This window comes from Lissotriton helveticus, chromosome 3_1 (assembly GCF_964261635.1).
Source record: "Lissotriton helveticus chromosome 3_1, aLisHel1.1, whole genome shotgun sequence".
NCBI classification, from domain to species: Eukaryota; Metazoa; Chordata; class Amphibia; order Caudata; family Salamandridae; genus Lissotriton; species Lissotriton helveticus.
In genome coordinates, this window is record NC_136061.1 from 1,341,565,845 (window position 1) to 1,341,589,421 (window position 23,577).

Consider the following 23,577-nt stretch of genomic DNA (forward strand, 5'->3'; position numbering starts at 1 on the left):
TTCCAACTCCAAAACCAACTAAACTCAGGGAAAGTGCGGGATAAAAAACATAATGAACTCACTATTCCAACTCCAAAACAAGCAAAATTATTTTTATAATAACATTTTATTTAATAAAGATATAATATTTTTTTGCATTTTTTTTTATTAAATTCCTATAAATATAGAAAAATATACTCAAACATAAGTATAACCTAAAAATATTTAAAAAAATTGAAATTGCACTTTTAAGAACAATTTAATTGTAAACATTAAAAAACTATTCCCCTACCTAATCCCCTATAAAAACATCACACTACTAAATTCTTTCAAAACAATTCTAAAACAATATTTAAATATGTACAAACAATATTTTCAAATTACTCCCCACCCTAATACACTATAAATACAACATCTCACTACTAAAAGTTTACAAACGTTCTAAAATATTTGAATTTGAATCCCAAATTTTAAAATTACTACTCATCCTTATCCTCTAATAATCCAACATCACACACCTAAATATTTCAAATATTATTTAAAAAATGTTTACAAATATTTTTACATATTAGTTTTTTTAACTTCTCCCCACCCTTATCCCCTACATAATGCCCTGCTCCTAAAACTTTAAATTTTTTTTAATTCTAAAAAATATTAAAATATCTACAAACAATATTTTCAAAATACTCCCCACCCTAAGCCACTATAAATACAACATTCCCATTACTAAAACTTTACACATTTTCTAAAATATTTAAATTTTAATCTCCATTTTTTAAATGGATCCACATCACTATTCCTTATAAATCCAACATCACACAACTAAATGATTCAATTTTTTTTAATTAAAATAATTTACATTTTTATTTTTTAAATTACTCCCCACCCTTATCCCCTATAAATCCAACATCCCGCTCCTAAAACTTAATTAATAAAAAAGGAAACAAACATTTTAACATATTTTTTTATTTATAAAACATATAACTAATACTAAATAATAATAAAACACCACGTTGAACAAACAAAAATTTATATAATTTACAACAGTATTTTTGACATCGATATTTACAATATCAATACTTCTGCATAACATAAAAATCGATATTTTTAAAAACAGAAAAAGTACCACGATATTTTGCTCCATTGATATTCTTGACTCGATACAAATGCAATTTGATATATCCATGTAGATATTCTATCTCTGCACTGGTGACCAATACTACAAGAGCTTCCAGTCACAGTGAAGCAGAGTTGACTCCATTTTATTCCATACCTCTTTAGGCAGACACTCCTGTCCCCCCTCCTACTGCAGATATCCTTCCCACGACTAAGCATGGGTGGATTTTGCGAATTGGCAATCCGCGAACTTGCGTATTTACGGATTTGCAATCCGCAAAATCCGCAAACTCTCGCGAATTTGCGGATTTTTTATTTTTTTTTGTGTTCGCAAGGATTTCTGCCAGTTCGCGAGGGTTCTGTACCAGTTCGCAATTGCGAACTTACTTGTCGGCTCGCAACGGCCGCGACTATGTTGTTTCTACATCTGGTTCATCATCACAGGTTCACAGCACCCTCTGTTTCACCACTGCCACCCTCTGGTACACCCATGCCACCCTCTGGTACACCACTGCCACCCTCTGGTTGGTTTATCACTGTAGATTATGGGGGTGAAAAAAAGCAAGCACACCTGCCCTGCTTCAACTGACATGAATTAATTTGGGGTTGATTAATGTGTCACTGAATTTAAACTTCCAGTCTGGCTGGCACCTGCTTCCTTATCTGTAATTTGCTTTCTGTTGCAGTGCACTTTTTTTTCACAGGACCTTTGTGGCCTATAGTTGCAAGTAGGCAACTGAACTCTGAAGGGGCCCCTCAGGAAGCACTACAGGGAATGGTTACTAATGATAAGATTGAACTTTTGCACCTGCTGAGTGCTTTCAGTTTTGTCTGTAATTGCTTTCTGTTGCAGTGTAATTTTTTTAACAGGACCTTTGTTGTATACTTGTAGCTATTCTCTGAGCCTGCTGTGAGGGTCAGAGCAGGGTCATAGAATAGTTGCAAGTAGGCAAATGAACTCTGGAGTGGCCCCTCAGGAAGCACTACAGGGAATGGTTACTAATGATAAGATTGAACTTTTGCACCTGCTGAGTGCTTTCAGTTTTGCAAAAATCCAAATATCCAGCAGCATCCACAAAAAGTAATCCTTCCAGGTCAAGATCCAAATCAAAGTGACCAGCACATGAAGAAAGCACTGGGAGGAGCCTGGTGGACAGGAACAGGAAGTTGGAAACTGTGGGGCACTTCCTTCCTCCCACCCCCACCCCCCAAAATGGACTCCTTGCAAAGAAAAAGTGCAGGCAAATGTCAACCTGAGGAGTTATTCTGATAAAAATCATAATTTTCAAGGTTTATGCTGCCTGCTGGTGGATTTCTTGTGCGAAATTGCAAATTTTGCAATCTCGCAATTGCGAGATTGTCGCTGCCCGCCGCATCTACGTGTTTGCAAGTGTTTACTCCCGCGAAATTGTATAGTATTCTAGTTGGCAAGTGCGACCAAGCAAAAAATCCGCTTCGCACGGATTTTACGAATTTTGGGCAAGTTCGCGAGAGTTCGCGGATTGCGAATTTACCAAAAATCCGCAAAATCCACGAGCGGAATGGATTTTACGCCCATGCTTACCCACGACTCCTGTGCTGGGACCTGTTAGAGATGCTGACACACTCTCTGTGTTTCCTGTATGTGCAGACTCTTGCCTTCTCTCCTTTGAGTGTAGATTGTAAGATGGAGGCAGCTCCGATAACAACCTATCCAACAAGCTGACTCCTATCATTTCTTTTTTCTCTTCTATTCCGAGTCTGAGAATCTCCCTCTACTACCAGCATTGGGTTGAACCTTTCTCCTTCGACAATATCCACTCTCCATCTGTGCGTCCCATTGTGCTTCCTGACTTACCCTCAAAGCTTTCCTTATCTTCTCTTGGTGTATTTCCCTGTTATTTGCATGTGCTGGCTGTATCCATGTGTCTAATGTCTCGAACTTTGTTGGTCTAGGAAAAGGGTGCAGCGCAAACATCACTCCTCTTAACTGATGCAACATGTCCAACCGAAATGAACAAGAACATGGAAATGACACTTCCTCCTCTTTTTCAGTGAATTTGGGCCAATATTGAAGACAAATTATAGTATGGAGTCCTGCTTTTGTCACCATATAATGTGCTGAAGTACCCTTGGGTGGCACTTCTCCGCCCACTTGTATAACGACTCCCTGACCACCCCTAAAAAAATCCCACAACACCCTAAAACATTGCATGATTCAATTATAGGTTATCCAATTTGTACAATGAACAATATTTTTCCCAACCCCAACTTACTGATGACTACCAACCATTCACAGCATGGCGATACACCAACCAACATAATGCAGCACGGCACTCTCTAATTTCACCTTCACTCCTCACAGCGGCTCACCCTCCTTCATAATTTCTCAGTACACATTCACTCACACAATAGTCTTAAACTCTTTAATTGTCTGCCATCTAAAAGGATTGATCGAATTCACACACAGCAACCCAGGACCTGGGCTGGTCGCTCGAATCAGTACAGTTCACCTCTGTACTCAAGGTTTACTAAACAGTCCGAATACGTACCATTCACACAAAGTTCCATGTCTAAGGTAGAATTGTTGATGACGTCTCATGACAACTCCTCAATTCTTCGGTCAGACAATCACAATAACTTGGTGTCTTCTACATCATTTAATATATCCTGGGATCTTAGGTCACTTGGGAACCTGAAACTCAAATCTCAATCCATGGACCACGTCCAGCCCGAAACCACATTCACTCGACTCTCACACCAACTCCGCCAGACATCACACAATCAATTCATTCCCACAATCTAACATATGACATATCCCTATTAATATACCTCCATTTGCTGCACTATCAATCTCTGGCCCCTCTCCATTCTTGATCTTTGGACTCTATTTTGGTGCTCTGGGATTCTAGGGTCTCCTCTTTAATAGGCTAATTCTGGATTCTCTCCTCTCTTCTTGTACAAACCATCCTCTGCTACCAACTGAAAGGGCCGGGTCCATAAGTGCTAGATCTGTTCTAGAGATTCAAACCGATGGTCCTTTTTAGCAGCATGTAAGTGTAGAGAGGAGAAAATAGTTAATAATGTCCATCAATTCAACACAAATTTCTCTGGACACATACTAACTACAGACAACTACGTAAGGTTTGTTAACTTGTTTCAAAGCCAAAAATAACTGAACATACAGACACCTCAAGATAAGAGTGTAAAAATACATTGGAATCAACATGAAGACAAATCTGCAAATTAAATTGAGTCGGTGCAACATGCACAAAAAAAATCAACTCAAGAAATAGGATGCAGAGGATCTGAAAACATGAGTCTAAATTTCCCTGCTTTGAGGATTTATGAATGTAAAGCATCAATCTATCCCTACACTAGCGCTAAAATGCCATCCCTACTTCAGCACCCTCAGGGAAAGAAATAAGAGGTGTCAGCACGTGGAGTCTTTCTAAGAAGTCTCTGCACCTAAGATGGGTCAAATAGCATGAAGATATTGAGAGAGAGCTCGTTCTGAGATGGTCTCTCTCTGAAGGGAGAGAAGAAGTGGGCTGCTTTCCCTATTTGCAACTTCCCAATATTACAGGAATCTTCCCAAGAGTCCTTGCTGGTCACACCATCCGCTCCGACCACGGGCTCATTGGTACTTTTCCATGAGACAGCGATGTTCCTGAACTGTAACCTGTTAACTTTGATTCCCAGGTCTTCTTTGGTGTGAAAATACAACCATTCTCCTTATTGGGTTTAGCTCGCAATGTATCTCCTTTTCTCCTTGCCTGACTAATAAAACAAAGGCTTTATTCTATCTAACAAGGGCGATCCTACCACCTGCAACACAAACGTGAAAAAAATCAAATCTGCAGCAAACATGAAATTCAAACTGTTAATTCTAAAGCGAGCGCTCCCAGGGAAATGCATTTCAGGCCTACAGGAATTAGCTAAAATAGGCAAAATGGCGCATGAGCTTTACGAAAACGTATAAGAAATAAGGCAAAATTTGGTTAATATTCCTGCGTACATGTAAAAGGACAAGGTTAATAAACACATTTGAAAATGAATGGTTGTCAGTTGCACAACACAAATTCCTCACGTTAGTGTTTGCTGCTAGTTACATTTACTCTCTACTTTTACTCTTCAAGTTTACTATTCAATTGCCTAAATACTTCACATTTTACGCTATTAGATTTCAAGATCCTACCACTTTATGTTAACAAGACAAAGGGTTATATGCAGGTGCGCTCTATATGTGTGATTATAATCAGGGCCTTAGTCTCTAGAAAGTGCAGTCTAACATGAGTTTGTAGAGTAGGAAACAATAACCTTCAACTTCAAGTTGTGGTGAACTAGGTGTAAAACCTGAGACTGGGTATGAGCTGTACTAATAGGTGCTTGGCAGACTTAATGGACAGGGTGGTCTGTATCCACCTAAAATCTGAAGCATTTTTAAAGGAGACACTCAATTATAAGTTGAAAAGCAAAATATCAAAAGTGCTCAGCCAAATCTTGCTAAGCATTAAATGTTAATAAAATCACAATTTCTACTTGAACATACTGTGATTCCTTCGTCCTTGTCAGAGATTCTGATATTATTCTTCTTCCAAGAAATGGTGGGTTCTGGATGTCCTCGTGGAGGGATACACTCCATAACTGCTGGCTCTCCTGCTACCACTACCACATCACTAGGAGTCTGACGAAAATCATCTCGCAGGACTGTAAGAAAAGGCCACATATCAATCACTATGTGCTAGATCGTCTAGGAAAAACAACGAATTCAAGGGAGAAAATGCTGTACTTAACATAAATATGGTTTTACCCAGAAAGCTACCACAGCAGAAATAAACATGCTTTTGTTCATATGTCATTTTTTTCTTGTGGGTTAAAAACTACTTTTTGTGAGTATAATGAAGTATGAAGGCAGCCACTAGAAATGGAATGCAAATTTGGTGTAACTGTGGAAAGGGGTTCTTGCTAGGCTAATGGAGACTCCTGAAGGTTGGAAAGAAACATGGTAGGCTTAACTGCATTGGGTAAACCCCAGAAGCAACATGCATTTGATGCAGCGGAAGCGGTGAAGGTTTTTGTAATATCCCACACCAACTTTTACAATACCTAAGGAAGTGTAAATACTATAATTACAGGCCCATAAGTCATTATCATTTCTTTTAGGAATAGCAATATCAAGGGTCCTCCAATGGATCTTTGGTAGAGCTAAAATGGACTAAGTAGAGAAATAAGAGAATTATTCCTTCATCAGGATCTGTAATGAAGTATACCATGAGATACACCACAAATACATCAATAATATGACAAATGTTATCTTAAAAATAAGTCATGACTCAGGAAATAACGACAGACACTATTCTTTCTAAGTAACTTTTTGGTATTATTTCACAAAATATGAATGGTCATACACAAATACAAATCATAAGGAAAACAACTTGTTCTAATATCACAGGCAAACATCACAGTTATCATAAGCAGAGTAATTTAGAGATCATCATACTCAGGTGACAAATAAGGGGGAAGAAGAGAAAAACAAGGAACCGCAGGATAATCACAGTTCAGTTACCTCTAGGAAAATTAGAGAGAACTAATGCACGGCCGTAGGAGAATAGTTTAGGCAGCATCACCAGCCGATGAGGTGCAAAGTCTCTAGGGAAAGGTTCTCCCCAGTCAGGATTGCTAGCAAGATCAGGAATCAGCACAGCACAGCATACAGCATACCAAGGATGCAGGACAGGTCATCAGAATGTGAACGAGCGGATGATCATTTTTCCACCAGCGTCTTTATACTAACTTTGCAACTTTGTTACACTAAGTTGGAAACTCTCCTAAATCCTACAAGTCACTCTGATTGGTCAGAACTAGGGAGGCAAAACATCTCCTGACGATGTCTTTACAAAGTTCACTAAACAGTCTTTGTCTAAAAATGAATAACTTCCTAGAGAGGAAGAAGAAACCTACAATTCCATATTTTGTAAATCCATAGCAACAGTTTCATTCTAATTTCTTGCCTAGACAGGAAAGATTCATACTGTTCTCCGCTCTTTAAGGATGTAAATGTTATTCTTTACAAGGACATCAGGAAACGACATGCAGAGAAACAAAGGAGCATGGAAGCACATCCCCTAACTAATACATTTGCTTAGGCTCATACGTTTTAACAAGGGAAGCAGAGAAAACAGAAAAATCTTCTAGGACTACTCTACTTTTACGGAGAATAAAATAGCTTTTTCGTGTTAGTGCTTGAATATTCAAGCTGTTTCAGGAAACATAAGCACATTAATATTAGACACACAAATTAATTATTTATAACCATATAAAGAAATCTTCCATTCTACGTGTGTAATTCTGACTCACAAAAATGCATACAGCCTTGCACATTTTTCGGTCATACCTTCCAAATCTTCACGTTTTAGTAATTTCGGTTTTCACACACATTGGTAATTTATTAAAACACACATATGGGTAAATTTCCCAAGCAGATTTTATTAGCAAAAATCATACTCCATCACATTCATGTGCATTGGGGTGTGACCCCATGGGAACAAGGGAATTTTTCGAATTTGCAATCACACTGTAATACATATGCAGACACAAAGGCAAACAAGCCACCCGAAGGCGTACTGGCTGCACCTTGGGGGGTTCCTCCTATAGAGTGGAGGAGCATTGCCCCGCCTTACTGTGAGCAACCACAAGCCGTGCTATTAATTTTTGTGTGTATTTTATTTTTGAAGAATTTCCTCAGTCACAACTCCTTCATGTTTCGACAGGACAGTGACAATCCTTTTGATTGGCAGACTGCAGGAAAGGCTAAAGTCAAGAGCGCATGTCGGGTTGGACAGATCTCTTATTGTCACCAGCCCAGCATGAGCACTTCAGGCCTCCTGACCCCCGCTGTGTTAAGGAGCCAGAAGGAAGACAGCTGAGCCCCCGGTCTCCTTTGAAGCGCTAAATTCACCTACTCGAACTAATCTTTGCATGGATCTCATGATGTTTACCACAATAAACAGCATGGTAGCACAACAATGATTGGTTCTGATTACGGAGCTACGGTTCTATGTGCAAACTTAGATGACAGAACATGGCCAATCACTGTGAGGCTTTATTTATAAGCCATACAGTGATCGGTCATATTTCTCTTCTTTGTCAGTGAGGTACCCGTCTCCGGTTGATATACCAAGAATCGCTGAACCACTTGAAATTCAATTTCACTCGGCATCCTATTTAGGACGACTCTCAATTAGCGGTTTACATCACAGCGTCTTTTATCACGCCATAATTCAGATCCACTTCCCGGCTCCACCGTTCGCCACTTCCCATTTGAAAGAGAAGGTTTGAAGTGTGAATTTTCAGGGGGTATTTCACCAGCAATTAATTGTTTGGTCCTGATGATGGTCTACATGACGGCAGCATCATAGACCGAAACGTCGACATCCCCATCTTCTCCATCAACGTTGCTTTGGCACGAGCACACAACCATTGTTGATTAATTTTGCTGGTTGTTTATCTTAATTGTTAGGAGTTGATGCTTAGTTTTGAACTGAAGTGTTTATGTTGCTCATACCTCTGTTCATAACTTTTTTGCTCAAATTCATTGTTTCATATGTCTCCCCATATGTCTATCTGCAAACTGCATTACTTAAATCTATAAAATTTCTAATGAATACATTTTTATTCTTTCCGTGTATCTTTTTCCTTCCAGTGATTTATTCTATTTTTTGATCTTTCTTGATATGTGATATTCTGTTGATACACTGGAGTGCGATAATCTAAATACGACTCCTAATTGAGTGGATTTGTTTCCAGAATCAAGTCCCTTGTAGCACCCCTTGACCTTAATTATCCTGTGCCCAAGCCTACAAGGGTAAATTGGGTTTCCCCTGCCTTTATTACGTATTATGCTGATAACAGCGCTTTGTTTTCAGCTGAAAAAAAATGAGTGTCAGTAAGCCAGTCTGTAAAGGGCCATCACAAGCATCTTTTGTCATTTACATCTTGGCTGGGAAAAGGTGTCAAAAGGGAAGGGACTCTAAATATTCATCAAAACCCCCACCAGTTCGCATGTTGTATGTTGATCCAGAAGCTGTGGTTATGATCAATGGGAAACTCTCAAATAACATAAAAGTGACTAGAGGGACAAGGCAGGGTTGCCCATGCTCCCCTCTATTATTAGCTATATTTATAGACCCGTTCATACGTAGGCTAGAAACCAACATAGCTATAACACCAATGAGGACCCCCAACGGAGAAACTAAGACCTTGGCATACGCTGACGACATAGCAATAGTCACAACCAACCGAGAAGAAGGAGTTAGCTCAATGGAAGAAGAAGTAAGTAGTTTTGGGAAAAACTCTGGCTACAAACTGAATCAAAATAAAACCCAGATTATAATCAACAACAAAAGTAATTATAATGACGCTCGGATAGTTGATAATGCACTATACTTAGGAGTTAATATTACCTCAAAATTAAATAACCTGGTTAAATTTAATTTGAACCCTCTCTTGAAACAAATAGACAAGAGCCTTAATAGACTGCATAATTTACATCTAATAATTATTGGAATGTAATCTAATCAAAATGTTATTTTTTTCCAAATTCTTATATTTTTTTAGAACTATTTGTTTAAACTTTGACCAACAGATTTTCAAAGAAATTGATAATATTTTTTCTCGTTTTCTTTGGGGGTATAGTAGGTCAAGAAGAGCCCATAGATACATCACATTACCGAAGGAACGAGGAGGTCTCGCCTTACCTAACTTTAAAGCTTACTGGTGGGCCACAATACTTAAATATAGCAGGGCACTTCTAATTCCAAATCGAGAGCCCGATCAAGAGAGGGAGGTTCCAACTCCACAGGAACTTATCCTAGGAAAAGAAACAGGGGAACATCTCTGGAAATTGGCATAGGATTGCCACTTTGAAAAAGTTCGGTTCAAAACCCTAAAAGGAATTTATAGTGCATGGAATCAGATACGCAAACTTCTGGGGATTGGAAGGTTCTCTTATTACACAACACTTCATAGAAATAATAACCTCCCAGAGATCCTTACGGACACATGTATGTTGCGATGGGTCAGATCGGGCATTACTCAATTTGGATAATTTTATAACTCAATTGGCTTTAGCTCATTCGAAGAGTTAAAAAGTGAATTTGGTCTAGAATATAGAGATTTCTTCGAATACATACAAATAAGAGACTTTATAATGAAAAAGGGGGGCGGCAGAGTTGCATTCTGGAGAATCCTGACAATCGAATCAATCGTTGAAAATACTAGAGTCAAAATTGGGGAAATATATAATAATTTAATTACCGGTTTTCCAGATGACTTGGATAAATATACCAGTAAATGGCAGGACGAACTAGATATACCGGAAACCTCAGTACAGAGGGCGTTTGAACTCTCCCAATCTCTATTAATGTCAACCAAATTGCAAGCTCAGTACTATAAAACGTGCTTCCAATTGTACTACACCCCAAAGAAAATAGCTAAATGGATTATGGGTAAAGGGGCGCAATGTCCACGATGCACGTTGCCCGAAGCAGACCCAATACACATGTTCGCTACATGCAAAGCACTTAACCCCGTTAGACGGGAAATCTCTATTTTCCTTTCAGGAATCTTTGAAACAAGAATAGAAATTTCAACTGCACAAATTATATTAGGGGCAGACAGGGATATTCGACCGAATAAATTGAATGGACTTTTGTTTGTTTCAATGGCAGTGTTTAGAATTTGCCTGGCATCGGTTTGGTTAGACCCACACCCTCCAACATTCTAGCAATGGCGGGCACGACTGCTAGCAACATATAGTCTATGTATAGCTATCTACAACAGGAAAGGAAGGAATAAGAAAAGGAAAGGATTAGAAATATGGGAACCCCTTACACGCTGGATAGAAAGAACTGACTAACCAATTTTCCAAGTATACTGGTATAAATATGATTGATTCAATTTCAAATTTGTCTATCAATATGTTTACACCTGGCATGTATGTATATATTATTTGAAAATGCCTGTAAAGGGGTGGGGTGGGGGCAGGAGGGGCAAAAAATGTAAAAAAATAATGTCGTTTTGAATAAGAAATAAAAAAAAACGAATAAAAACTTTTTTTTTTTTAAACCCACCCCATTTCGAACAATCACACTGTGGATTCTTTTACGGGTAAGGCCTGCCTGGCCAGAATAGTAGGTTTGTCAATCATGTCTTTCATTGTATTTTTAAAATGGTGCAGAACTTAACTGCAATGTTTATATACGTCGAGACATATTTAAGACCAGTTTATTAGAATAATTGTGAAAAGGTTTGAGGGGGCCTAAAATAATTTTTTTCCCCATGGGGGTGGGGCAAAGAATTGAAAAGTTGGAAGACCACTGCTACAATCCCACAATAACAACTCCTGTCTCTCTGTCTCCTGCTTCAGCGGCTGAGGTGGGTTTTATGACCAGGAAAGGGAAACAAGAATGTCACATAGCCACCAAGAAAATGCACTCTACGTTGACACCACCCAAAAACTCATAAAGAAACTGCAGAACATCCAGAATGCCTCTGCCAGACTCATCCTGAACATCCCCCATTGCAGCCACATCCCCGGTCACCTCAGAGACCTCCACTGGCTCCCGATCAACAAAAGAATTATGTTCAAGCTCTTCATGCATGCCTACAAAGCCCTCTATGATGCCAGATCTGCTTACCTCAGCCACCACCTCTACTTCTACACTCCCACCAGACATCTCCGCTCTGCCCAACTGGCTTTGGTCACCATCCCACGAATCCACAAGACCACGGCTGGAGGAAGATCCTTCTCCTACCTCGCTGTGAAGACCTGAATCTCCGTGCCTCTACATCTCAGGCAATCACTGTTTCTACCTGTATTCAGGAATTACCTCAAAACCTGGCTCTTCGACTATACCGCAGTTTCTCTCCCCACCACTCATCGCCTTCAGACCCTAATGGGTGAGTAGTCATGCTTTACAAGAATCCTGATTGACTGATTTAAGGCATTAGTGGGATCTTTGATGCAGGTTACCTGCGATGGAGGTGTGCCCTTATCTGAAATAATTTCTATGGGTTGCAGCATGACAGTTTGCTTCCTATTAAACAGATTACCTACAACAATAGCATTTTTTTTAAACACATTTGGACACCTATTCATGCATCCATTGAGCCATCCACTCAGTCACACAATCCTGCATCCATCTGTATTTATGCCTTTGTGCATGTTGTTTATGTGTTTGTATGTGTGTGATCTGTTTCTTTGATTAGCATATATCTGTGCTGAACAATCAATAATAATGGGAACATTCTACCTTGACCTTCATGCTCTGCCTTTTTGTTGATAGATAATTTGTTCTGTTAAATTGAAGATAGTCAGAGGACAGACAGATGGATGAGGTGATGCTAGAAAGAGGGTTTCTGTTTGGCCGGAGGCACATCCCACCAATGTAGTCTGGGCAAGTAAGTTACACACCAAAGATCACCTATGCTCACCCAAAGGTATTTTGGCACAGAGTAGTCAGGCTTATCCCCAGAGGCAATGTGTAATGCGTTTGCTCAACGCACTCACACAGTAACACAATGAAAACATCAAAAAAGAGCCTCCACACAAGTATGTGTAAAAATAGGATGTATTAAATATACCACAAGACCAAAAGCAACATGCCAATGAATATTTTGCCAAGCAGGCAATTATCAAAAATTACAATGAATGCAATAAGTGAAAGGCTTATAGGTTGCAAACATCATGAAACATCATTAGTGTGCATATTACACAGGTATACTATAAAGCATTTGTTATCCTGACCTTGCCAATGCAAAACACAACATACATTAATAATACAGCACATATCCTGTGATCAGTAATGGAGGAAAACACATGCATCACCACAAATTACTATTAAAACATAGGGCACAGCAGCCCTGTGCTCCTATTACACTTTATATAGTAATTTAGGCACCAAGTGCAGGGCATAGCAGCAGCTGCATGCCTATTAGCCGTAATATGGTAATTTCAAATCATGCAGTAATGGAGGTACCTCCGTCGAGGTCTCACCTTGTTAGAAAATACCGAAGAGAACAGATGCCAGCACATATGCGGGTTCACAGGGGTACACAGATGGCCAAATTCTGCAGGGACACCTCGCTGGGTCTCCCCACATGGGCACAAACAAGCCAGCTGCCTGCAATTACATGCAGCAGCTGTCGACTTAACGTAGCCCTTTGAAGTTCTCTAGCCGCAGTGGGAACACATCTGGGTACCTCTGGGACCTCTCAGACCACTCCTGTCACCACTGACACAAAGTGGAGCCGCTCAAAACAATGGGCTTACATGTGAGGACAACACTGGTTTCCTCTCTCCAGTCAGAAGTACTGATGTCACTGGTGTGCTTGAGTTGCCCTGGCAACTGGCCTCTCCTCATTGCGGCCACCCGAGAAAGAGCACTGCACGGCTGTGCCTCCTGTATGACCCCTCAGTGTCTTGAGGTTCAAGGTGGCCATTGCCCTCCAACAGCAGTGATTTGTTGATTAGACGTGGGTGCCTCCCACTACATTCACAATCCCAATGTCAATCTGGGGGTGATGAGCATGCACCACGCACTAGAGACAAAAGAACTCAACGACTTTCCTCAGCGCTGCAGAACCAGTTCGCTGCTGGAACACACAGTACACGGACTCGCCAGGCCTTGGTGGAAATGAAAAGCTCACCATGTGCTAGTTCACAGGACATACGGCAACTCCTTTTTTTATTTACATTTTTTTTATTGAGTTGACTATTTTCCATAATACAGCATAAACAAAAACACCCAATGATGTACGTTAAGCAAGATCATACATAAACTGCAGTTTTTTGTAAGTTTTTGTTTTAACCCCAAAAATATACAGCATGCAAACCCCAACTTATGGAGTGCAGTATTACAACCACCCTTCCATATTCATTATTGTCTAATATTTCCTAGTATGTCAAATCATCATAATAATACGCAGGGACACTTAATGCGCAGTTATATCACATCTGGGTGCTAGAACAGGTACAATGTCAATAGTGACAAAAAGTCCTTAGGTCTGGCAGCTCATCCACATATATTTCCAACTGTTCTTTACAGTACGCAAGATCCCTAACCCATTTGGCCACAGTTGGGAATGACCTACCCCCCAGCACATTGAAACAGTGCATTTTGCCAGAAGCGTGAAGATAACAACTATACGCCTATTGCATGGTTTCATCTTTTTCACCAGCCCAAGCAAACAAATTTCAGGCTTGCATTCAATTTTATCCAATGTCATGACCAAAAGCATCAGAGTCACCCAATGCTAAAAGTCATAAAGCCTTACAATCCCAGGCCAGGTGGATGAAATTTGCCACCTCCTCCCTGCATCTGACACATTGAGCATCTTCCCACAATCCATATTTGAATAATTGCTTGGGAGTGTAATACATTTAATGCAAACATTTTAAATGTATTATTAGAAGGTTGCAGTTGAAAGTCAAATGCCAGTCAATGCACAGCATGCTTCCCAATCCTCCCAGACCACAGGCTCAGCCAACTGATTGTTCCACTTATCAAGGGAGGTAGAACTAGTCAAACCAATCTCTCTTTAGGAGGCATTATATAATCTAATGATCAGCCCTTTACCCTCCTCCACTGAGTTTAATTTATAATGCTTTCAGCATCTGTGGCTTGTTGGGGTACTCAGAGTACAATATTCGGACCGCCAAGTGTAACCTAGTAGAAACAAACCCTTACAATGACTTGTATGCTTGCCCAGCTATGAATTCATCCAAGGATAATAACTGCCCATTGATATACATGTCTCCAAGTTTAGTAATTTTAGCATTCTGTACAATGCTCAGTGAGTCACGTTCCTGCGCAGCTGAGATGCGTGGTTGTGCAGCAATTGGCATAGCTGGCGTGTGCCGACTCCCTCTGCCTGCTCGATCACCCAGAGCCCTCCATGCTAGAAGCATGTATTTGACAGTGTCTATTCCTTTCCTGCTATCCTCGAATTTATTGTACAGAACCATGGCTGTCAGCGTAGCTGGATAGGCAATATCCTCCTCCAAAGCCAGGTGCAGGAGATACCGCTGTGGTGTTGTGTAGTTCCTATATGACATATACAGATTCTGTGCGTTTGGAAAACAAACTGTAGGGCTGGTGGCAGACTGATTCCATGCACTCCCACCAGGTATGTTAGCCTGTCTGTATCAGCTAGCTCACAGTGCCACTATACTCTCCTCTTACCAAAGAGAGAGTAGATTCCGGCAACCTCAGAACATGACAACCCTAATCCCTCAGGACCATGGAAACAATGTACTACCTTTCGCTCAGTCACTCGTGCTTTCTTAGTTTGTCTCAGAGAGATACACTGAATAAAACAAGCTGGGCGTTTTCAATAATGATTTATTGAACAATTGTTATTCTGGTGTAAAATAGATATGCTGCAACAACCATTGGACAGTATAAGATATCAATGATTAACAGTACTATGAAAGTAAAAGGATGGTATAGTTCTTCCATCTTACTAAAGTCATGAAGACATTCAAGTATATAAAACACATGATAAAAGATGCATACTCCTACGATGCCTCTCTATCTCGATGTTCCTAAGTGTACCTAGCATGGATGCAGGTGTTGAGCCAAGAATCCCTCTAGGATCTAGTCTACCCCATTACCTCACGTGAGAGTGTGGGACCCAGTCCTGGTCTCAAGTTGGACACCCCGCGAGGGATATTAGACCACTGCAGGCTGGAGTGTCTACATGCAGGAACCTCAGCATCTCTGATCAATATGTCGGCCGGGAAGTCTCGATCTCCTCTAGCTATCTTAGCAAGATGTGATGTATATATACCCATAGGTCTCCCATGGGTTCCTACCTTGCTGAGTTACTGTGCTGGCCTAAGGATGATGTCAGACCGGAACTTTGTAAATAGATTTTATACAGGAGATGATAGTCCTGCTGTGCTTCCAAGAACGCTCATGCATAATATATGATATTTGAACTAGGAAAAACCCACATTCTGAACGCAGTGTAATATCTAGGTAAAAGGTCAGTCTCTGTAAACTGTGACAAGTGTAATGTAGGGAGAGAATGTAGGTGAAGGTAACAAGTTTACAGAGTCCTATATTATAGTACCTATATTGAATATAACAGTGTTGAATACCAATAGTGCGCAAATTGCGCTGTGCACACAGATAATACACTCGCAGGTCAGGGGCCTCAAACTCCCACTGTTCAAATGGCAGCGTCAAGGTGTCCCTGCTACATCTTGGCTGCTTACCTACCCATACCAGTGTCAGCAAACCTGACTGTAAAGTCTTAAACATTGCCTTGTTTAAGACTATTGGAATATTCACAAACAGATATATCAAGTTGGGGAGGAATGACATCTTCATGACCGCTATTCTGTCTGCCAGTGACAGCGGAAGTCTTGTCCACTTGGCAACTTGTTCAGATATTTTGCCTATCACTCACCCATAGTTCATGCTGATTACAGTATCAGGATCTCTATGCACCCATACACCCAGGTATCTGACCGGCTCATTCGACCAGGCCAGCAGGAACTCCAGCTCAATCTCCCTGGTAAATGATGTAAGGGGTAAAACGTTAGACTTTGCCCATTTTATGCTTAACCCAGAGTATCTCTCGATACCGGACATATTCACGTAATAATAGTGCCAGATGTGTAGCAGGTTACCTAACATATAGCAACATATCATCCATATACAATAATATTGCAAGCGGGCGCTGCCAGAAGCCCAATGCTTCAGTGGCATGGCCCTGACAGATCCTACAGGTCAGCGGCTCGAGCGACAAAGAGAACAACATCAGGGATAGAAGGCAGCACTGCCTGGTACCCCTACATATTGGGATTGGATGCGTGGTCACACCATTAACACGTATCCGAGCCACTGGACATGTGTACAGGAGGCGCACCCATTTCAAGAAAAACGGCAGCAAACCCATTTTTGCAACACCAAAAAACATATAGCCCCATTGTATTGTGTCAAATGTTTTCACCGCATCTAACAATACTGCTGCAGCAGTGAGCTCAGGTTCCACCTGATGCAGCACAGGCAAAATTGTGCACAAATTATGTGCTGTTGATCTTTTGGGCACAAATTCCTATTGATCCGGAAGGATCTGGTTTGGTAATCAGATATCTCGCTATCTTGCACGGTCGACTCGTACCCATACAGATTAGAGAAGAAATCAATAAACTCTGAAGTAGTGTGGTGTACTATGGTTTCACTGCCCACTATTTCGACAATATGTTCCTGTATCCTAGACAATGTCAATTTGTGTGCCAGAGAGCGACTTGGCTTGCCACCCACTTCATAGAGATACACATTGAACCTACGGGACCTGTGCTGTACCTCCAGCTCAGCAACCTAATTGTGCTCTGTCACTAATTCTCTAATTTGTGCTAGCAGTGCATGTGAAGGACGTTGTTCATACTCAAGCTCCAAAGCATGAATCTTGTCATCTATGTCCTGCTGCCTGTTCCTAAGTGATTTTAAGATGCCTGCTTGCTCCCCTATAAATTCACCCTGTACAGTGATTTTTAAAGCCTCCCAGAGTGTACCCGCCTCGTCTACAGTGCCCTCATTTTCAAGGAATAAAGTTGTGATAGCTGCCCCTATCGTGGCATGAAACACTTGATACTGCAAAGACGAAGGCTGCAGCCTCCATTGAAACGGCGGCTTGACATGCGCTGGCATAGCCAGCTCAAGGAGGACTGGGACATAATCTGATAGTGATTTGGCCAGGTGTTTCACGGACGCTACCCAAGAGCTCACAACCTTGGAGACCAACCAATAATCCAGTCTAGACAATGAACCATGTACTGTCAACACAAACATCCCCTCTCTCACGGTAGGGTTCCGGCCCGCCACACATCCACCAATCCCTCTGACTCCATTATTTCGGCAATTACAAGTGCAGCTTGTTTCCCATGCCATGAGGTGTCAGTCGAGAGGTCAAGTTGTGGGTCAAGATATACAATCAGGTCACCACCCCATATCACAACAGAGGGAGGGAAACACACAATACGCCTCCAAACATCATTGTAGAAGGCGGGAGAGTCTATGTTGGGCCCATAAGGGTTAACAAATAGTATAGTTGTTCTGCCCAGATTACCCTGTATCAGGAGCACCCTACCCTGCTCATCAGCTTCAGAATGGGTCAGAATGAATGGAGTATCCCGCTTAATCAGTACAAGCACACCCCTGTGGTACGCCGAGTATGACAATGCCACAAGCACTGCCGCCCAGCGAGCACCCATATTTTGTTCAGTATATTTAGTGAGGTGCATTTCCTGATTTTCTTAGGGTTATTAAGACCATGTACATTCCATGTTATCAATTTACCAGTGCCAACTGAAGATGCAATTTCTTATACATAACACATACGTTCCAATATTGAGGAAATACCCATGAGTTGGACCACAGTTGGTTCACTACTAAATGTAGACTACACTGCAATTGAAACAGAACCCAACCACTCAGCCCCTACACGCACTTCCGCACCCACAACATGCTAAAGCCATACCCATAAGGAACAAACGTAACCACCCAAAGAAACACTACCCAAATATTAAAGTGGGGTACACCCCTCAGGTAACGCCAGAGCACAGTCACCCTCCCACTGGACAGGAAGGTAGCCAAACGTGTCTATTTAGTATACTGTGCCAATTCAATAAGTGTCCACCATCCTTAAATTCTCAAAATTCCAGTAAATTTGTGATACTCACAAACTGCAAACCAGGGGTTCAACAGACCAATACTCTATGGCAGCAACTCCCTAAAGGAGCCCCTCTGCAATAAATCTCCATCACCAAGTGCTGCGTGCCAGCGCTACTAAGGAACCACCTCTGAGTCATAGTCACAAGGGAAGAGTTTGCCACAAGTCGCAAAACCTCATTGCTCCTCTTTTTCCGTGTCACTTGCTGTGTCTCGTTGACGTCTCTTTAATGACTTAACATATTCCATGGCAGACTTAGGGCTAGTATAGATTCTGGCAGAAACTTCTGTTCCAATTCACAACCGGGCAGGTTAGAGCTTGGCATATGGAATGTTTTCTGCTATCAGCGCTTCTTAACTGGCAGGAATTTATGGCTTGCTGCCTGCACAGTCGCTGTGAAATCTGGATAGAATGCCAGATTGTTCCCATTCTAGTTGCTATGGTCTTTTTCACGTGCTAGTCGCAGGAACGCGTCACTGCCCCTGTAGTTTAGGAGCTGCGTAATGATCGACCGCGGCAGGTCTCTAGGGACCGGACGCGCCGCCAGAGAGCGATGCACTCTCTCCACAACCAGCAGGAACAACAGGTTCTCTGCCCCAAATATCTCCTTGATCATTATACCACAAACGCTCCAATTTCCCTGTATTGGTCGATTCCGGCAGACCCGTGATCCTGAGATTATTCCATTTTCACCTGGCCCCTGATTCCCTTTATGCCGGATATGAGAGCCACAGTCCGGTACAAGAGTTCCTCATGTGCACTTCCCACAATGCCAACAGCAGCAGAAGGCCTCACAAGATTCCACCAGCCTCACCTAGCAAAAAGCGAGCACCATTTTTCATCACCCCCAGCCTGATTCCTGCATGAAGGCGGATGTGGATTAGGGCACCAGCAACTGGGCAGGCTCCTCGCAGCATCATCGTCGCACAGCCGGGGGGGCCTTGCAGCCCCAGCAGCACCGAACAGACCGGGAGGCCTCTACATCACCACAGTAGGCCCACTCTCCACGGCAACAGCTAAGTTGGTAGCAGGGGTCGTCCGCACCATTCAGCTTTTGGCTGGAGGGTCCACACTACAGGGCTGAGCCACAACAGCAAGAGCAGGGCCCTCCGCACTGCAGCAGAGCAGCAATTTCACCTCCCTGGTGAGTCTTCAGGCCACCCCCCCACCTCCACAGCCCCTCGCAGTTGCAATGTCTTGCTCACCATCGGCTGCGGCAGCACAGAAGCTCCGCAGTGCCTCTCAGCCCAGCGCGGGACCCGAGGCGTCCTGAATTCGGCAATGGAGTTTGAAGTGTAACGCAATATTCAATCGCGTCCGGCCGCCATTTGTCTCAAATCGCAGGGCCTCACAAAATAACGTTCTCCTCAATAAGCTTCTCAGCAGTCCATCAGCAGGGCTGCAATGCTCCCCAGGCCCACCAGAAACACCGTACCGGGGTTTAGGATTTTGGCTGGCAAGTTATAATGGAGGATTGTAAGCGGATAATGCATCCTGCTGGCAGAGCTGCATTAAGGCACAGTCATCTTGCCGTAAGCGCTCTAGCACCACCCAAAGAGCAACTCCTTAAGCCCGGGAAACCACTTGGGATGAGGGCAGAAAAGAAGGGAATATAAACAGCAAGCCAGCACATCCAAAGTATTGGCAAAGTGGAAGTCTCTCTTTTAGCCCGGTAATCACCAGGCAGAAGGCTATCACAGCAAAGCAGTAAGGTAGAATGGCGGTTTATCCTGGCAGCACAGTAATTCTCCTGAAAATGTGCAAATGTGGAGCCAGCAGCACTTGTTACAAGTCCTACGCAGTGTCTCCGGTGACACCTTAGTCAGGGTGCAGCAGGGCAACAACCGAGAAAAGCAATCCAGATAAGTCCGTCGACCTGCACAGCAGGCAGCAGGGCAAAAAGCTGAAAGGTATTCTAGATGAGTACTTTTGTGCAACGCAGCAATCCCTCGGACAGGTTCACCTCCAGTTCTAAAAGTGCTCTTTAGTGTTGAGGTCACAGCTCTTGACTTATAGACTAAAATGTATTTGTTTCAAGAGGGAACTTCAAAGTAAACCTTTCAAGTGTAACACAAACCTGTTTCAACCCAGCCCTGGCTCCAGACATCAGGAGGAGTTAAATTAGCCCTTTGTGTGAAGGCAGGACATAGCCTATTGAGATGTAAGGTGTGAACTACCTCTCCCTCTCCTAGCCCAGAAAGACTGTCAGTATGCAGATGCTGCTCATGTCACACCCTCAGTAGTATCCTGAGTAGAAGAGAGTGTAAATGGATACATTCATTGAATACAGTCAACAAAGGGCTAAATGAGTTGGAGGAGATCAATAAACAAGTGGCACTCTTAGGGGTATAGAGCATTCCTCTCCCTATTCGGCCTTATTGTATGATGTACTGTATTATGTGACACACTATTACCCAATTTTATGAATTAGCTTCTAAATGTATGTCCAGGACTAATGCAATGTCTAATGTAATTTCTCATACATTGTTTACCTTTAATGTATATCTATTGTAAGATCTTATGTCATTTTATATACTGTACTCTGTTGTGCATACGGATGTCTAAATTAATGTATTGTTTAGAGTTTGTTTCTACATAAATGTCGTATAAGGTCTAGCGTCGTCCTTTTGGACTGGGATTAGACTCTTTTTAAGATAATAAGCATGCATGTCACCCCAATTCAATATGGCGGCTAACGGATTCCGTTATTTATCTTCATGACTCCGGTAAGAGTTTTGAATGAATCCTTTGTTTTTGTGTGGTGACAGTGCATTTTGCCGCGAAGGGCTTTAGTATGTAATCGCAATATAGACTGGACTTGGATTCCAGGTCCGTGAGGTAGGGGAAACGGCTCCACCATCGGTTACCATGACTACGGTCAAACAAGTTGACTTCCGGGTAGTCTTGAACACCTTCTTCACTTTCTATTAATTTCTGATGGCGTCTTATACGCCCGCGATCTAGAGTTCAGGTCGGAACGTCGCTAATTCAACCGGGATAGAGTGATTTACCTCACTATTATTAGCGGAACGGTAAGCAGTTAACTGTGGATAGCTTGCCTATGCTCGTCCAGTACCTGCCCTGGTGCTAATTTTAATTCCTATTTCAATTTATTCTTGCAGCTGCCTGATCAATTTTGACAGAGGCTTGGAGTTATATACATTAATGATTACAGCGCAGACAAGGTAATGTGGGATGTCTGACCTGATTATGGTATAGTTTTGGACAGATAGATAGGGAATGGTTTTATTGATCACACCTCATTATTATTCTTAGGTTTAATAATTAGAATTGGACTACACAGTGATTGAGGCCTGTTTCTCGATTGGAGCTACTTTGTCACTACGTTCTCATCTTTGATAAGTTAATGTCGGATGCCACACCTAAATATGGTAGTGCTTTTTGAATCCTTACTTTGAGACCCCGTTTTCTGATTACACCTTATGAATTATTTTTCAGGTGTGGACATTACATTTGGGATACATAGTGAACATATACCACTCGGTCCCTTTCCTAGGGTAAGCGTTCCTGCCCACTTGTGAGATTAATTCTATCCCAAATCAACTGCAACAGCCTCATTTTTATTCTCCTCCCCTTAGGGTCATCAACAACCCTTGGTTGCCCCGTTTTTAGTCCTGATGAAGACTCGCATGGCCCAGGTCCAACTAACCCTTAGGCCCTAAGACGAGTCGAAACGTCGACGCCCTTGTTATTTCTTAACCTGGACCCTACTTTCGCCATATAATGTGCAAATGGGAAAGAAATACTGTGTGTTTCTTTGAAAGAAGTTTTGAAAAATGTGTTCATAATTAATTCTTGTGGCCAGGTTTATTAGGACGGTGAAGTGTCCAACCGTTCCTTTGTATAGCATTATTGTATATAATTTTATGTCACTATTTCCTTGAATTTTTCTTATTCCCATTCACCAAACACTGTCCCACTCACCCTTTTTCCTTTGCACGCCTTCCTGGGGCAACCTACATGTTTCTAGCAATTTACAAACTGTGACTTATCGCGTTTAATCTAGATGCAATGAATTAAAATTGTTTCTGTTTTTTTGTATTGGTGCTGTTGCAATTCTTTCCTTTGACTGGTGCATTTATTAGCTAGAGCTGATCTAATGGGCATGCGCTGAAATGTTGTATGAATAACGACTATGTACTGATTGATTCTGCCATTTAAAGAAAAAGGTCAAGGACCATTGTTTTCAATAGCTCATGTCACACCCAGCACTTCCTGTGTTGTGGCTGTCTAGAAAGTATGCACAAAGTCTGTCACTCTCCCTAGACATGGTTTGGAGTCAGGATGCAAAACCACTAGAGTTAGAAGCACAGAGAAATGCTCACGTTCTAAAAGTGCCATTTCTAAAATAGTAATAAATAATCAAACTAAACCAGTAAGTAGGATTTCTCAGTACCATTCTAAACATACTAAAGATGGCAATGCTGCTCCTTTCAGATCAGGAATTGCCACTTAAACATGTATAAGGGAATTCCCACTGCTGCCTATGAGAGGAGTAGGCCTCACAGTAGTGAAAAACAAAAAAAGAGTGTTTATCACTACCAGGACATGCCACACAATAATGGAACATGCCCTACCTTTTACCTACACCACACCCTGCTCACAGGGCTATGTAGGGCCTACCTTAGGGATGACCTATAAGTAGTAAAAGGTACAGCAAGTAGTTTTGAATACCAAATTAATGTGGGAGTAAACTGTGCACACAGGCCCTGTAGTGACAGGCCTGAGACAGTTTTG

The 23,577-nt window shown here is 41.8% G+C and overlaps 1 protein-coding gene across 1 annotated transcript in view; it reads right to left on the reverse strand.

Annotated features, from left to right (window-relative positions):
* Positions 1-23,577, reverse strand: part of LOC144824966 (roundabout homolog 2-like) — a 1,188,518-nt gene that overhangs the window by 695,282 nt on the left and 469,659 nt on the right. Inside the window, exon 3 of the mRNA XM_078683904.1 lies at positions 5,627-5,784. Within this exon, the coding sequence (XP_078540030.1) occupies positions 5,627-5,784 (158 nt within the window). The remainder of the gene's footprint in view (positions 1-5,626; positions 5,785-23,577) is intronic.